Source organism: Podarcis bocagei (assembly GCF_964188305.1).
Source record: "Podarcis bocagei genome assembly, chromosome: 5".
Taxonomy (NCBI): domain Eukaryota; kingdom Metazoa; phylum Chordata; class Lepidosauria; order Squamata; family Lacertidae; genus Podarcis; species Podarcis bocagei.
The window spans coordinates 84,149,088-84,165,037 of NC_138129.1; the positions used below are offsets into that span (position 1 = coordinate 84,149,088).

Sequence of the window (15,950 nt, forward strand, 5' to 3'; positions counted from 1 at the left end):
CAGCACAATCCTGTCCATGTTTATTCAGATGGAAATAGGCCCCACTATTCCACATCCATGGAAGTGAGAGCTGGACCATAAAGAAGGCTGATTGCCAAAGAATTGATGCTTTTGAATTCTAGTGCTGGAGGAGACTCTTGAGAGTCCCATGGACTGCAAGAAGATCAAACCCCTCCATTCTGAAGGAAATCAGCCCTGAGTGCTCACTGGAAGGACAGATCCCGAAGCTGAGGCTCCAATACTTTGGCCACCTCATGAGAAGAGAAGACTCCCTGGAAAAGACCCTGATGTTGGGAAAGATGGAGGGCACAAGGAGAAGGAGACGACAGAGGACAAGATGGTTGGACAGTGTTTTTGAAGCTACCAGCATGAGTTTGATCAAACTGCGGGAGGCAGTAGAAGACTGGAGTGCCTGGCGTGTTCTGGTCCATGGGGTCACGAAGAGTTAGACACGACTAAACGACTAAACAACAACATTCCACATCCCCCCCCCCATTCCATTTACAGAAGCCAACTGGACTGGCAATTGAATCTGGGAATTGGCACTGGCCACCATCCTCCACCAATCCAGATACCTGATGGCTAGTTTAGAGGGCACAAATCCCGCCACACGCACACACAATTCCATCTTCCAACACCTCACCACTGCTCTCTGTCCCTTAGAATCTGATCACCAAGGCAGACGCTCCCCCCTGCCGAAAGTTAGAGCCAGCCCTGTGTGCATTCAAAGAATTCCAGAGGCTGAAATTGCCTTACTGTGCAGTTCAATAGAAGATTAAAGGACTGAAGGATCACCACTCTCTGTCCTGCTGCCTAAAGTCACCCTTTACAGGAGTGATGGACTGCTCACTAAACTCATTTAAATACTATGTGATTAAATTGTAGGGAGGGACAGTCTACTGTAGGTGACCTGCTGCAGCCCCAAATGTGTCCATGTTAAGAAACATGCAATGGGGTCCTAGAAGACATTGTAGGAAAGAGGTGTTGGGGGCAACAACAATGGAATGGCTAGGGATTAAGTCAGGGGCTGAGGGGCTCCATAAATTGAGACCCAAAAGAGCAAGGCAGGGGTGAGGAACCCGTGGCCCTCCAGATGTTGCAAGCCTTTTTGGCTAGGGCTACCAGGAGTTGGGGGACGTGGGTGGCACTGTGGGTTAAACCACAGAGCCTAGGACTTGCCGATCGGAAATGTCGGCGGAGCTCACCCTGTGATGGGGTGAGCTCCCGTTGCTCGGTCCCTGCTCCTGCCAACCTAGCAGTTCGAAAGCACGTCAAAGTGCAAGTAGATAAATAGGTACCACTCTGGCAGGAAGGTAAATGGCGATTCCGTGCACTGCTCTGATTCACCAGAAGTGGCTTAGTCATGCTGGCCACATGACCCGGAAGCTGTACGCCGGCTCCCTCGGCCAATAAAGCAAGATGAGCGCCGCAACCCCAGAGTTGGTCACGACTGGACCTAATGGTCAGGGGTCCCTTTACCTTTACCAGGAGTTGGAGCCCAGAAACATCTCAAGGGTCACAGGTTCCCCATTCCTGTTATTGTGAGGTCTTCAAAGCACACCACAGGGTAGCACAGAGGGTAAACAAAACCCACTGCATTGGCCAAGCCTTATTGCTGCCGCTTGCCAGATGAGCGCAGGGCACAGAGGATTCACGGGCCTGTGCTGCACTGCTAGTCCATTCAGTGGGGAGCCCGACTGGCCAATGGAGCACTTGGCAGGTGCAAACCCCATTCTGGTTGGGTGACCATTCAGCGAGGAGGCTGGGGAAGCGGCAGCAAGGCCAGGCCAGGCCAGGCTTGGCACAGGGCTCTTTCTAAGGGGCTTTCTCACCTGTTTTAGAGCCTCATACTGGAGCTCAGTTGGTTAGAGCATGGTGCTGGTAATGCCAAGGTTGCAGGTTTGATCCACGTATGGGACAGCTGCGTATTCATGCATTGCAGGGGGTTGGGTTAGATGGCCCTTAGGAACCCTTCCAACTCTATGATTCTAGGTATAGATGTTCTGCACATTCCCTTACAAAGGCAAGCATTGTGCAAGTCTTTGTGAAGCCCATGCAAATATCTGAACGGGGAGTGAGTTAACTTCCTCGTCTCCTCTCGTGGCCATCAGAACAGTGCCATCTTCAGCAGAGATGTAGCTAAAAGCTTTCCTCGTCTTATCCTCCATCTTACATTTATGAAGTCAGAGGAAGCAGTGACCACAAACTGAATTTCAAGGCCCTGGCAGCACGCTCCGTTTAATGTACAGTAGTACCTCGGGTTAAGTACTTAATTCGTTCCGGAGGTCCGTTCTTAACCTGAAGCACCACTTTAGCTAATGGGGCCTCCTGCTGCCGCCGCACCACCAGAGTACGATTTCTGTTCTCATCCTGAAGCAAAGTTCTTAACCCGAGGTACTATTTCTGGGTTAGCGGAGTCTGTAACCTGAAGCGTATGTAATCTGAAGCGTATGTAACCCGAGGTACCACTATACATATAGATGCACCTGTATTGTTTTGTCATGAAGGAAGTATGATACATATTGAGGAGGCACTGGAGTTGGGGGGGTTAACCCCCACTATTAAACAAAAAACAAGTTGCAGACCTCTGAAAAAAAGATTGGGAGTCTCATTATGGAAATACTTTGATTCTTGGGAAACTGGGCACACACAACAGCCGTGATCCTGCACAGTGGGCTAGCAGAATGTCTACTCAGAAATATGTCTTATTGAATTCAATGGGATTTACTCCCAGGTAAGTGGGGCTAGGGTGCAACTTCAATCTCATTGTCATTTGCACCAATGGCCGTGAATTAAGAACCACAGGTTTCATCCTTCTTTCCGTATTATTTTACTTACTTAGAAAAAAAGTTATACAGACTGTTTAATCTCTAAGTGGCATGCACAATAAAATTTTCTATAAAACACAGCTGTAATCTACAGCACTGTTAAGACATGAGAATAATAGAAACAGATAAAATCAATAAAACTTTTAAGACAAACATAGGCTAAATTCTATGCTAGGGTAGGTTTGCAGAAATAAAAGTTTTCAGTGGACATTTACTGCTGCTGCCTAAGTATTTGTCTCAAAGCACTTTTTGTTTTAAAGATGAAATTCTATTTGAAATGTTTTAGCACAGCCTAGTGGACAAACAATGTAGTTATATGGAAACCTAGTAAGACCCCTTTGGGCACCTGAAACAGATGGACAGCTGTCCCTCTTAGTACAGTATATTTTTTTATTATCTCCCCGCCTGCTGTGAAACAATTCCCCACCTTTCCTTCATCTACTGCTTGATCCTAATTCTGCTCCTGCCAAATTACCATTAAAATATTTGATACCTTGCTATTCTCACAGGTTTTAGACTATCTACATACCCAGGGACAATTCTCTGTCACATATATCTACCTGAGATGGACCCAGAGAAAATTACCATAAAGTAATTATTAGACAAGCTGTGATGTTTGGTGTCCTACCTCTTCTTAGCCCATAGGCCTCTTCTTAGCACTGGATGGAGGTCAGGGGAACCCGAGTTGACACGAATTTTCCCCTAAGCTTTATTTTATTTATTCTTTTTTTATTCAACTTATACAACACCCTATACCCGGAGGCCTACATTCATGAGCTCCCGTTGCTCGGTCCCTGCTCCTGCCAACCTAGCAGTTCGAAAGCACGCCAAAAAGTTCAAGTAGATTAATAGGTACCACTCCGGCGGGAAGGTAAACGGTGTTTCCGTGTGCTGCTCTGGTGTTGGTGTTACGTTGTGCCAGAAGTGGCTTAGTCATGCTGGCCACATGTTCCAGAAAAACTGTCTGCAGAGTGGACAAATGCTGGTTCTCTCAGCCTGTAAAGTGAGATGAGTGCCGCAACCCCAGATTCGTTCGTGACTGGACTTAACTGTCAGGGGTCCCTTTACCTTTACCTTTATACCTGGAGGCCTACATTCATATTTTACTTTCTGCTCATGGCAAATATCAAGAATGTTAAGGGAAGCATAATAATAATAATAATCATCATCATATAATCATAATCATAATAGCAATCTGACTTGCAAAAGTGTTCTGGAGTAATGCACACCATCTGTAGAAGGAAAAATGTAGCCTTGTGTCTGCAGTGATTTAGGTTTAGATACAAGGGATGCAGGTGGCGCTTTGGTCTAAACCACTGAGCCTCTTGGGCTTGCTGATCAGTGGTTCGAATCCCTGCAACCAAGTGAGCTTCCGTTGCTCTGTCCCAGATCCTGCCAACCAAGAAGTTTGAAAGCATGCAAGTGCAAGTAGACAAATAGGTACCACTGTGGCAGGAAGGTAAACAGCATTTCCATGAGTTCTGGCTTTCATCACGGTGTTCTGTTGCACCAGAAGCAGTTGAGTCATGCTGGCCACATGACCCGGAAAGCTGTCCATGGACAAATACCAACTCCCTTGGCCTGAAAGCAAGATGAGCGCCGCTCATCCTATTCGCTTTCCTCAGTGCCACAGCACCAATACGAATTGTACAGCCCAAACTAAAATTTTTTGTAAGTTGCTTTGAGTGACTAATAAATGCTAATAACCTTGTAACACCTATGTAGTCTGGCCCTGAAAACCATATATTTTGTGTTGCAGAAGACAGCAATTTAGGATGACCTGTAATGTGTGTGTGTGTGTGTGTGTGTGTGTGTATTTTTCAACCTACCTTGTTTATTAAAATGATGCCAAACCTTTTCTATGCCTCAGAATAATTTCTGAGGGGTTATTTTTATCTGACATATTATTTTTATTTCAAAGTAGAAATAGAAATAAAACATATAAAACTTATTTTCATATAAAATTTGCATAATTTCAGGAAGAGTAGCATATACAAGAATAAAAAGAAATCCTATTTTAAGAAAAGCTTCATTCAAGCCAAAGAAAACTCTGTGTGTGTGTTTGTGTGTGTGTTTGTATATTTCAGGTGTGGTAACATGTGGAAACCAAGTAAACTGACTGATGTCCGTCTAGCAAATTGCAAAACATTCAGTGTTCATAACTTACAAGCAACCTTTTTGCACATCCTAAGGGGAACAGTCAGTTGGATAGCTATGAACACAGTGGCATCTTGAGGCAGGTTGGAGAAATGCAAGTCTTGTAAAAATAGGATCTTGCAGCAGTACGGTTACTTCAGTATTAGAAAATGCTCAATGTCTACAATGGGCATTGTGCTGTGTATGCACCAATGCTACCATCTGCTCACCGGAGGGCTTATTCCCCAAACAGCATATAATTTACACCTTCATCTGCCTCAGCTGTTACATGTCTCTCCCTTCCAATAGTTTAACTTCACCCCCAAAGGTGAATTCATCTCCATTGTCTCCCAAGACAGACAGACACCAACAAAGAACAAGTACCTAGGGATGCCCAGTGTAATTTTCTAAACCTAACCCCACCCCCACACTTTGATCTTCATTTTCTTCTGCCATATCCCAACCTTGTCTCTTTAAGAGTCTCTTTAATCCAGAAGTGTTGCACTTTGCTTTGGCTATCTGCCTGTACATTTAAATCTGTAGTTGCATATGATTGGTGATACGTATCTAAACTGTGCCAGCGATTTTTCTCTTTTGTCAAAACAGACACAAACAAGTTAAGATTTCCTTTCCTCTTTCAGTGCTATGTAAAATACCAACTTGTAAAAAAGAAAATAAAGAGCTTGATACTATACAATTAAAAAACAACAACCACCACACACCCCAAAGAGTGCAAATATCATCAAAGGATTAAAGATGGCGACTCTACACACAAACACACTTGCACAATTCACAATATGCTGAAGCTATCTACAAGTTTCAAGTGACCTATTGCGTACCTTTGCGGGGAAACAATCTTTTCAACAAGAGTTTGGGATTGTGTGGTGAGAGAGAACATTCCCCCAACATTCGCTGCTGAATGAACCATCTGTACAGAAGATGTACAGAAGCCTTGAAGGGAAGAATAAGCTTTTAGGCTATTTCAGTTAAAATTGGGTTTGTGGGTCCATTGGAAGAACTTTCTGCTTCTCTTGATCCATCCTTTGCTTTAGATTCTTCGTGCTTTTCCGCATTATTCCCACTTGTCTGGACTGGAAGGCAGAGATCAACGGTAACAGAGTTAGCCGCTTTGTCTTCCTTTACATCATTTGGAATATTCACTTTGTGTTCTTGGTTTTTTTGCAGTTGTCCATTCTGGGCAGGATACACGCTGGCAATAGCATCATACAAAAACTGATAATCCTCCTAAAAAGGAAGGAATTCAAAGAAGGGAAAGAGAAAGCAGAATGACCATCGGCACAATGGTGTCCTATACTGTTCTTCCTATCTCAAGTGGTTTCCCTGAGCAGGGGCACGAAGGCTGGGAGACAGGCAAAGTGTGGTTGCCTGGGCTTCTTAGCATCAAATTCTGCTGGTGTAAGACAGTGGGTTTTATCAAATGAAACTACAGGGCACCCAAGTTCCTAGGAAGCTTATCATGGGTTCCTTAAACAATGGCAGATACGCCTCTTTGAAGGACAGCTAGGCTTTCACTACCAACCTTCCCTGCATTAATCATGGGTTCCTTAAACAATGGCAGATACGCCTCTTTGAAAGACAGCTAGGCTTTCACTACCAACCTTCCCTGCATTAATCTAGCATTGTTTGATCTATAGCAGGCAAGCTCAAAAAGCTCAACAACTTTGGTCAATCCAATGGGTATATCACTGCCAGTTTTTTATAGTGGCAGTAGATCGCAGTCTCTTAGGAGTTGGACATGCCTGATCTATAGCATTTAAAAAATGGGGTTTCAACATTAAAACACAGTACTTAATTACTTAAACCGACAGAGCCAGTCTGCATTTTCACTGCACTCGCATTTAATTATTCTATTTTTATTGTTTTAAGCCAATGTTTGCTAGCCACCTTAAATCGTTTACTTTAAAAAGTAGGATATGAATATTTTAATTAATTGATTAAAGAAAGACACTCTGAGCCTGGCTACGGCTGGGGAGGGCAGGATATAAATAAAATATTATTATTATTATAAGAAAGAAAGAAAGAAAGAAAGAAAGAAAGAAAGAAAGGAAGGAAGGAAGGAAGGAAGGAAGGAAGGAAGGAAGGAAGGAAGGAAGAAAAGCTCGATCCATCTGCTGAACTGCAGTGATATCTGTAGTATTATTCCCAAATAACAACTCAACTTAGTTTGATCCACTTACAAAGGAGGAAATCATTGCTGGCCGGGCTCGACGGAGAGATTTCACGGTTTGGAAAACATCTATTACGCCTTCAGTCTCTGCACTTTCCAAGAGATTCAGCAAAGCACAGAATACTCCTGTTTGCTGGGCACCATCACTACAAAATGATATTCCGGGAAATCAACAGTGTTAGTCTACAGAAGCAATATGACAGAAAGTTCAGCAATGCTTTGAAATAGTATGATATAAGTGGGACCTGCAGCCAAATATTGCGGACACCATGACCGCCACAACCACCAATTTTCTGCATTTCCATCTCAACAATCAGCATTTAGGTGGCCACAGAGCTTGCTCAGGCGTCTTTAGGTTGTTTTGGGATATCTCCCCAACAAATAGTTATATTTCTGCAAACATTGATCCTCTTGTACTTAGGCCATGCTCTTTGGCTACATATGCAATGGTACTCAATGGCAGAATATTGGAGATACAAGGAATTGTGATATTTCATACAGAGCAGGAATAGACTATGCACAGTCTCAAGACTCGCTCTAGCATCTTGCCACGTGTAGTTAATACAAGCCAAAGTACAATGTCAGTAATGTAACTAGGCTAAGTTAGGAAAGACTATTACCTGGATGAGATTACATTTTATTTTATTAATTCTTTTCAGGCCAAAGCCTGAAATATGAACATCAAAGGATATAGCCAGTTATTGAAAGAATGTTAAATTATATATTTTATTTTGCAGCATGGAATACCTAAACACATTTTCAAGATGAGAAATGAAAACCAGTTGTCTAGTATGGCCAACACAGAGTGTTACTGTCGCATCTTCTTACTGGCTGCATCTGTAGCCTAACACAGCACAACAGATTCTGGCATTTTCCAATGACATTTGGGATGTCAAAAAGCCCCTCACTGAGGTTTCTGTTGCAGATAGGTAGCCGTGTTGGTCTGCCATAGTCAAAATAAAAAAATTCCTTCCAGTAGCACCTTAAAGACCAACTAAGTTAGTTCTTGGTATGAGCTTTCGTGTGCATGCACACTTCTTCAGATACACTGAAACAGAGTTTGCCAGATCCTTCTATATAGTGAGAAGGTGGGGAGGGGTATTACTCAGAAGGGTGGTGGGAATGGGAGATTGGCAGTTAGCTGAGATGAGCCTGTTGACGACTCTTAACGACTGTAATAGGTCTTACAGGAAAAGGCAAGGGATGAGAAGGTGAGAAATGGCTTAGTCATGTATAATGAGATAAGAATCCAATGTCTTTGTTCAGACCAGGTCTCTCCATGGTTTTAAGTTTGGTAATGATTTGCAATTCAGCAGCTTCTCTTTCCAGTCTATTTCTGAAATTCCTTTGTAGTAAAACAGCTACTTTGAGATCTTGTATAGAATGTCCTGGGAGATTGAAGTGTTCTCCTACTGGTTTCTCTGTTTTGTGATTCTTGATGTCAGATTTATGTCCGTTTATTCTTTGGCGTAAGGTTTGGCCTGTTTGTCCAATATAGAGAGCTGAAGGACACTGTTGGCATTTGATGGCATACACAATGTTAGACGATGAGCAGTTACATAGTCCCGAGATGGTATGTGTGATGTTGCTGGGGCCAGTAATGGCGTTGTCTGGGTGTATGTGGCAGCAAAGTTGGCATCTGTTTCAGTGTATCTGAAGAAGTGTGCATGCACACGAAAGCTCATACCAAGAACTAACTTAGTTGGTCTTTAAGGTGCTACTGGAAGGATTTTTTTTATTTTGAGGTTTCTGTGTGAGCTAAGCTCAAAGTGGCCTTCTTTTTCTAGTAAGGAGGGTGAGGGGGGAAAGAAAAATCTCGCGAATTTTCTCAGCAAAATACATTCTGAGAAATTTCTGCTTATCTTAGCTTATGTAACCAGTGAGATCAGCCTTAAAAGATCTGCACTCAGTCCTTTTAAAGAAAAAAAAATGAGGTTCTGGTACTCATATCATGATAACAGTGCCGTGGGCGCCAGTACAAAATGGCTGCCTTGAGAAAAAACAAAAAGAGGTGATGGTACCCCATTTAGTGAATACCATCACAATAAACCCACTGCCCATGCTTATTCTTACCTTACGAGGGATGCAGGGGGCAGGGCACATAGAATTAAAATCTTCCAGGTGTGACCACAAGGTATGAAAATGTACAGTGTGACCCAGCCCAAACCAAAGAGACGAGAGTTCTGGACTTATTACAGACCAATCAAACCGAATTCCATACCATATATAGAATGTTGAGAGAAATTGGAGAGGAAAAAATGGAAATCAAGCCTCAAAGCATGTTGCGATATCTCCAAAGTTTACACCTACCAGCAGTGAACAACAAGGGGGACATTGCTGCTCCGCATATTTGCTTCAGCTATTACATCTGGTGGTGGGAGCTTCTGTTTAAGGTCCTGGATCATGGTGACTAAGCTTTTCGGGTTCTCTGGTAGAACAAAGGTTTTCCATTTATGGTACTGGTACTGAAACACTTTCCGGGTTTCTTTCCTCTGCAAGAAACAGATAAAAGGGGAGGTTTTTCAAAAGATGACAAAACAAACCCGGAGGGAGTGGAAGTCATTTGGCTGAGAACCATTTAGAGAATGAAATTAATTGCACTCCTGTGCAGAAAGATACCTGGGGATTTGTTCCAGAGATATTGAGCTAATCCACCATTCTCCCAATAATAATAATAATAATAATAATAATAATAATAATAATAATAATAATAATTTTTATTTATACCCCACCCTCCCCAGCCAAGGCCGGGCTTAGGGCGGCTAACAAGCAATAATAAAAACAAGTTGAATGAATACAACTTAAAAACAAGATTAAAATACAACATTAAAATATTGAAACAATAAAATATTAAAATGCAGCCTCATCACAGGAGGAGAAAGGAAAAAGAAAAAAGAAAGAGGGGGAGGGAATCAAATTGGCTCCAAGCCAAAGTCCAGGCAGAACAACTCTGTCTTACAGGCCCTGCATAAAGAAATCAGATCCTGCAGGGCCCTGGTCTCATGAGACAGAGCATTCCACCAGGCCGGAGCCAGTGTTGAAAAGGCCCTGGCTCTGGTTGAAGCTAATCTAAGTACGAGGGTCCTAGGCTGTGAAGGGCTTTAAAGGTCAAAACCAGCACCTTAAATCTGACCCTGTACTCCACCGGGAGCCAGTGCGGCTTGAAAAGCACTGGGTGAATATGCTCCCATGGCAGAGACCCCGTGAGGAGCCTCACTGCTGCATTCTGCACCCGCTGGAGTTTCTGGGACAGCTTCAACGGCAGCCCCGCGTAGAGCGAATTACAGTAGTCAAGCCTGGAGGTGACCGTCGCATGGATCACTGTGGCCAGGTCGGGGCGGGAAAAGTAAGGGACCTTAAGAAGACTGATAAGCAAGAGGCCTCAAAAGATTTCATAGATCACCCAAAACCTATGGTTATAGTTAGATTCCGGGGAACTGCCATCTAAAGGGGTGATTTTTAATTCCATAGTTGCATGGCCAGGTTTATTACATTTTTTAAAAATTCCCTGCTGTTCCTTATCTTAAGGTAGAGCTATGCACAGATGCCTCCGAATCCTATTCGTGGGTAGAGAAATTGTGGGGAACATTTCAAAGAATTTCTCTATAGAGATGAAGCATTCTCCAAGCACTTGTTGGGTATGGGGTTCACCATTAGCAGTGGTCGTTGCAAAGCTTTTTTCTCACACATTCCCTTTTTATTTTATTTTTTGCTGCTAATGCCAGCAGCAGCAGAAAGCCTAATTCCCATTTTGCTTCCTACACAATGTCCCAGACATAGTGTTATTCTGGGGCATAAAGAAAAACAGTGGGAAATATCTGGAGAAAGCTCTACCAAATGTCTCTCTTTTCTAAAAGAAAACAAGAAAACATCTTTGGGAATTCTACCTGGGGGGGCAAATGGCTTCTGAAAAGTAATCAGCTATGCTTTAAAGTTGTTATTGCTGTCTGTATATGGGTAACATGGAAGTAGAGAGACTCTTTCTCCAGAAATCTAAAGTCAGTGAGAAGGCGGAGTCACTTCTGATAGTCTAGACTAGAGTACTGTCATTCTGTTTCTTCTATTGCTTTATACTGTTTCACATAATTAAGTTGAAGAATAGGTCCCACGTTGTAGACAGCTGTTAAAAGATTGTCTGAAAATTTTGACTACCGCTTTCAAAACTCTCTTTCTAACTTGATCTGCCTCCATTCCATGTGGAACCAATGGAGCATCAGGACATAAAATAATCCCAGCTGAATAGGTTCAGGCCAAAGACCATCAAGTCTAGCTTCCTGTTCCCAGAGTGGCCAACCAGTTACATAGAGGAAGCTGCACAGGCAGGACCTCAACAACCACATCATTTGCGTGTCGAGGTCCCCAAGCCACCCCCCAAATAACCCACAACTCACACAGAATTTTGTTTAAGGTTTTTGGCATAATTTTGGCCACAACTTTATTAAAATACATAAATGTGAGTGGTTGCTTAGGTATTGGTTAAGACTATCTGTCCCCCTGCCTTGGGACAGAACTGACTTCTGGATTCCAGCGAAAGCCAGTAAGGGAAAACAATGTTGGGGAGAAATGGAGATGAGCCACAGGCCCTCACCTCTCCCCCATGCTCCCCGGGGCTTGCCAGCCCTAGCCCCATTCCAGGGATTCGGACGAAAACATGGCAAGCCCCTGGATTCCTTTAATGGAATTATCTTTCCGCAGCAACCTTGGAGGGGCAGGCCCAGCCAATCCTTACCCCTCCTCCAACCAATTGGATAACCAATGCCTAACCGCAACCTTAAAAGTTGTGACGATTTGCTACGCAGTAGGCAAAAACCAAATGGCCCAGCCAATCAGCCAGATGGACAAAATTCCTACTAAGCCCCTGCCCCAAAAGCAGACGACCCCATGACAGGCATAGCAAGGTCAGCGCAAAACTCCCGAAATTAGGGCGGGTGATCCGGTGCATGCAGCAAAAGAGAAAGCTCAAAGCCGTGTGCACAGAATATAACAGCTTTGATCCCTCCGACCAAATTGGCAACATAGAAATTACCCCAGCAACCCAACCATCCAATCATTTCCCCAGGCCATCTTTCTAACCCTGCCTAGCAACAGAGGGGTAGCCTGGGAGACCCCACCGCAACACTTGCTCTCCATGAGGAAGAACACGCTTTGTGTGTCCCAGATGGCTTTTGCATTTGGGCATTGGCACTGTGGTGTGGCATCTCACCATAGAGAGCAGCTTCCACATCACAAGACAAATGCCTGGCAGGTGTAAGGAATGAGAATATGGCTCAGGTATGCCCCTATTTTGTTATTGCAAAGTCAGAAATATGGTTCAGAATGGCATAATTATATTACAAATGCAACAGCCTGGCGCACAGGAGAAAGTGGAGGTGAATGGCAGCCCTTTTCATTTTCTCTCTTAATTTTTTGAAAGTGAAACCAAAAGGGGGAATTGGAAAGAAATCCAGTCCTTGTGTATTTACCTTCACGTGTGTTACATCAAAGGTACGGACAGTATAACTGGAACAATGGTTGGCATCCTTCAGTTCAACCGCAATACCATCATAGGTCCTCTTTTCGTCGCCCCAGTACTGTGCAGAGAATTCCTAGAAAACGAAGAAAAGCAAAAAAAATCACTGGTTCCCAGCACTGTAGCGTTGAGCTGGAAGATGTAGGGGATGCACTTGGAAAGAAGAGATGAGAGTGTCAAATCAGTATTCCACTGCTGTTTGTCCCAAAAAGACAAGCAAAGGCCTTTGGTGAGAGTAGTAGAAAAAAAAATGAGTTTTGGTATTTCTTAGGAGGAGACACCATGCCATATTGCAGACTCATAAAGACTAACCTGTGTGTCATCTTTCAGCTCCGTCAGCATAGCGATAACTTTCACTTTTCTTTGATACACCATGTTCCAGAAGTCACCAATGGTTTCTGGGAGAGGCCCTTGGGTTGCTATCATTGCATTTTGAAGCCAGTAGCCCTTTAAAAAAAGAGAGGAAGAGAGAAAGACCTGAATTTTTTGCAGATAAATGGGTGGTGGGATGCATGACGCCACACAGAGATTGATTTCATACCAAGTTAAGGGGGAAATCCAATCTTTTAATTTTCCTCTGTGTAATATAAACCAAATTCAGGGCAACAGCTGAATAGTCATCTGTAGTTCAGTTGGGAGAGATCAGTAGAAAACATTTAAAAACTTGCATATTGTTCTGCACCTTCATTTGCATGTCAGGCATTTAGTCGCCATTAGTTTTGTTTATTTTTTAATGGCACGTTGTGGTTTAGTTTTGAAAAAGTAAGTGATAATAACTTATCATTTTGTGCAGCTGGAATGGAACCTTGGCTATAAAGCTGGCATTTAAAATGCAAACCAAAACCCAGACCTCATCTCTTGGTTGCTACTTAAAAACTGGTTCTGTGTTTAAAATGACTTTAAAGGTAAAGGGTAAAGGGACCCCTGACCATTAGGTCCAGTCGCGGATGACTCTGGGGTTGAGGCGCTCATCTCGCTTTATTGGCCGAGGGATCCGGTGTACAGCTTCTGGGTCATGTGGCCAGCATGACTAAGCCGCTTCTGGCGAACCAGAGCAGCGCACGGAAACGCCATTTACCTTCCCACCTATTTATCTACTTCCACTTTGACGTGCTTTTGAACTGCTAGGTTGGCAGGAGCAGGGACCGAGCAACGGGAGCTCACCCCGTTGCGGGGATTCGAACCACTGACCTTTAACCCACAGCGCCACCAAAATGCGCTATTCCAATGGACAATAGTTACATCAATGTGACTTAAAATCTATGAGATGGATATGTTATCCAAACATACATACAGTTATATAGGAAGCGTTGATATATTTGTTGGGCTCCTCGCATTCGCTCTCCTCGTCTGAATCCTCATCGTTGGAATCGTGCTCACTCTCTCGGCTGCCCTCCTCTTCACACTTGAACAGAACTCTGTTATAGTCATCTGCAGGGCAAGAAAGACAGAACAAAGGATGCCATTTAGATAGTTTCCAAGGAGTTAATGTCAACCCTCTGTCACAGAAACCAAGTGTGTGAAATCTACAGTTATTTCTGCCTCCTCAAATACTCACATGGAAGGACTGTGGAACTCCGATTTTTACTTTTATTTTCATCTCTGTTAGCTGCTCTCTGTGTCTGCCAGTTCCTGTATGAAGGCAGTCGCTAAAGAAATTAAATATAGAAGAGATTATTAAGTAGAAATGCTAAATAATCACTCAGCGTTCTTCTCTCTTTACGCTACATAGTTTTGCTCCGCAATCATCTTCCCAACTTCAGTCTAGGAGGAACAAAATGAAATGGGCCCACAATAAGCTGTTGAGAGGCAGAGGGTTGTATTCAACTACCGTATTTTTTGCTCTATAGGACGCACCGGACCATAGGACGCATCGGATCAAAGGAGGGGGAGAACGGGGGAAAAAATTATTCTCCCCCTCTCTGCTCAGCGCCCCTTCAGCGAAGCGGCAGGAGAAACGGAGCCCCTTCCATTTCTCCTCCCACTTCACTGAAGGGGCGCTGCGCAGAGAGAGAAAACTGTGCAGCGCCTCTCCAGCGAAGCGAAGCCTGGAGAGCAAGAGTGATCAGTGTGCACCGACCCCGGTGGAAACTCCTGCTGTGCTCCGAAGGCTTGTGGATAGCTGCCTGAAGCCCCTGGAGCATTCGCAGTGGGTGTTTGCACTGCGCTTCGGGGGTTTCAGGCTTCAGACGGTCATCCGCAAGCCTTCGGAGCATGGTGGGAACGCCTGCTGCGCTCTGAAGGCTTGCGGATAGCTGCCTGAAGCCCCCGGAGCACAGCGGAAGTTCTCTGCGCACACACATTTTCTCTTCACTTTTGGAGGGGGAAAAGTACGTCCTATAGAGCAAAAAATACGGTAACTTTTACTGAGAGCAATTTACCTGGAATTCAGCTTCCAGTGGAGCTGGGTCACTGGCAGGATCTCGCTTCTTCAGGTAATTGAGGCAGTTGTGTAGTTCTGGGATGTTGACCTCTGTTTCACCAAACTGGATGTATTCAACCAAAGCTTGATGGATCAAGATGTACTGTGACTAATGTTCCCCAGGATTCCAGATTATGCCAGTTGCAGGATGGAAAAATTGCAGTTAAAAGAAATGTAGATACAATTCCATGACTACAGCAGTATACAGAGCAAATAGAGACTGAATCCTGACAAGACAGAGGCTCTTTGAGTTGATGCCTCTGTAGGCTAGGAAGACTTGCTCTAGAAAAGGGTGCACTTTCCGCAAGGGCCAAGTGTATACTTTGGGGTAGTCTTCCTCTATTCTTAAATTCAGTTCACATTTCTGTACCAGCTTACTGTGAATTTCTCATTATTATTATTATTGCTATTATTATTATTATTTAGATTTCTATACCACCCTTCATCCAAAGATCACAGGGCGGTTTACAATTTAAACAACACACAAAAATATGTACCAAAATGGCAAACCAAAACAATATGCACACACCCTTTTAATCTAGGAAAGGGCAGGGCTGCTGTTATCTTTACTAATATAGGCACACTATATACATAATTTGGTGTTGGGGGAATTGGGAGAAGTGCAAATTTCAAAGAAGAGCATATTGTCTCAGGAAGAGAAAATGTCCTCCCCATCCCTCCTTTGGAGACATCCTTCCACATTTGTTTCTGTAGCACTTGGGGAATTGCCATCTTTTGTGGTCATGCCATACAGATGAACGGACCACTCAAGTGAGCTCTTTAAAGTTCCTACCAGTGAGCAAATACCGTATTTCTCTCTCCATAAGATGCACCTGACCATAAGCTGCACCTAGTTTTTAGAGGAAG

General features: G+C 43.7%; 1 protein-coding gene across 1 annotated transcript in view; it reads right to left on the minus strand.

Moving 5' to 3' along the window:
• Positions 1-5,831: 5,831 nt before the first annotated feature.
• Positions 5,832-15,950, minus strand: part of PTPRC (protein tyrosine phosphatase receptor type C) — a 91,010-nt gene continuing 80,891 nt past the window's right edge. Inside the window, exons 24-31 of the mRNA XM_081194563.1 lie at positions 15,043-15,192; positions 14,220-14,310; positions 13,956-14,092; positions 12,974-13,108; positions 12,615-12,737; positions 9,463-9,644; positions 7,163-7,298; positions 5,832-6,209 (exon numbers count right to left, since the gene is read on the minus strand). Coding sequence (XP_081050689.1) covers positions 5,937-6,209; positions 7,163-7,298; positions 9,463-9,644; positions 12,615-12,737; positions 12,974-13,108; positions 13,956-14,092; positions 14,220-14,310; positions 15,043-15,192 — 1,227 coding nt within the window. The 3' untranslated portion in view covers positions 5,832-5,936. The remainder of the gene's footprint in view (positions 6,210-7,162; positions 7,299-9,462; positions 9,645-12,614; positions 12,738-12,973; positions 13,109-13,955; positions 14,093-14,219; positions 14,311-15,042; positions 15,193-15,950) is intronic.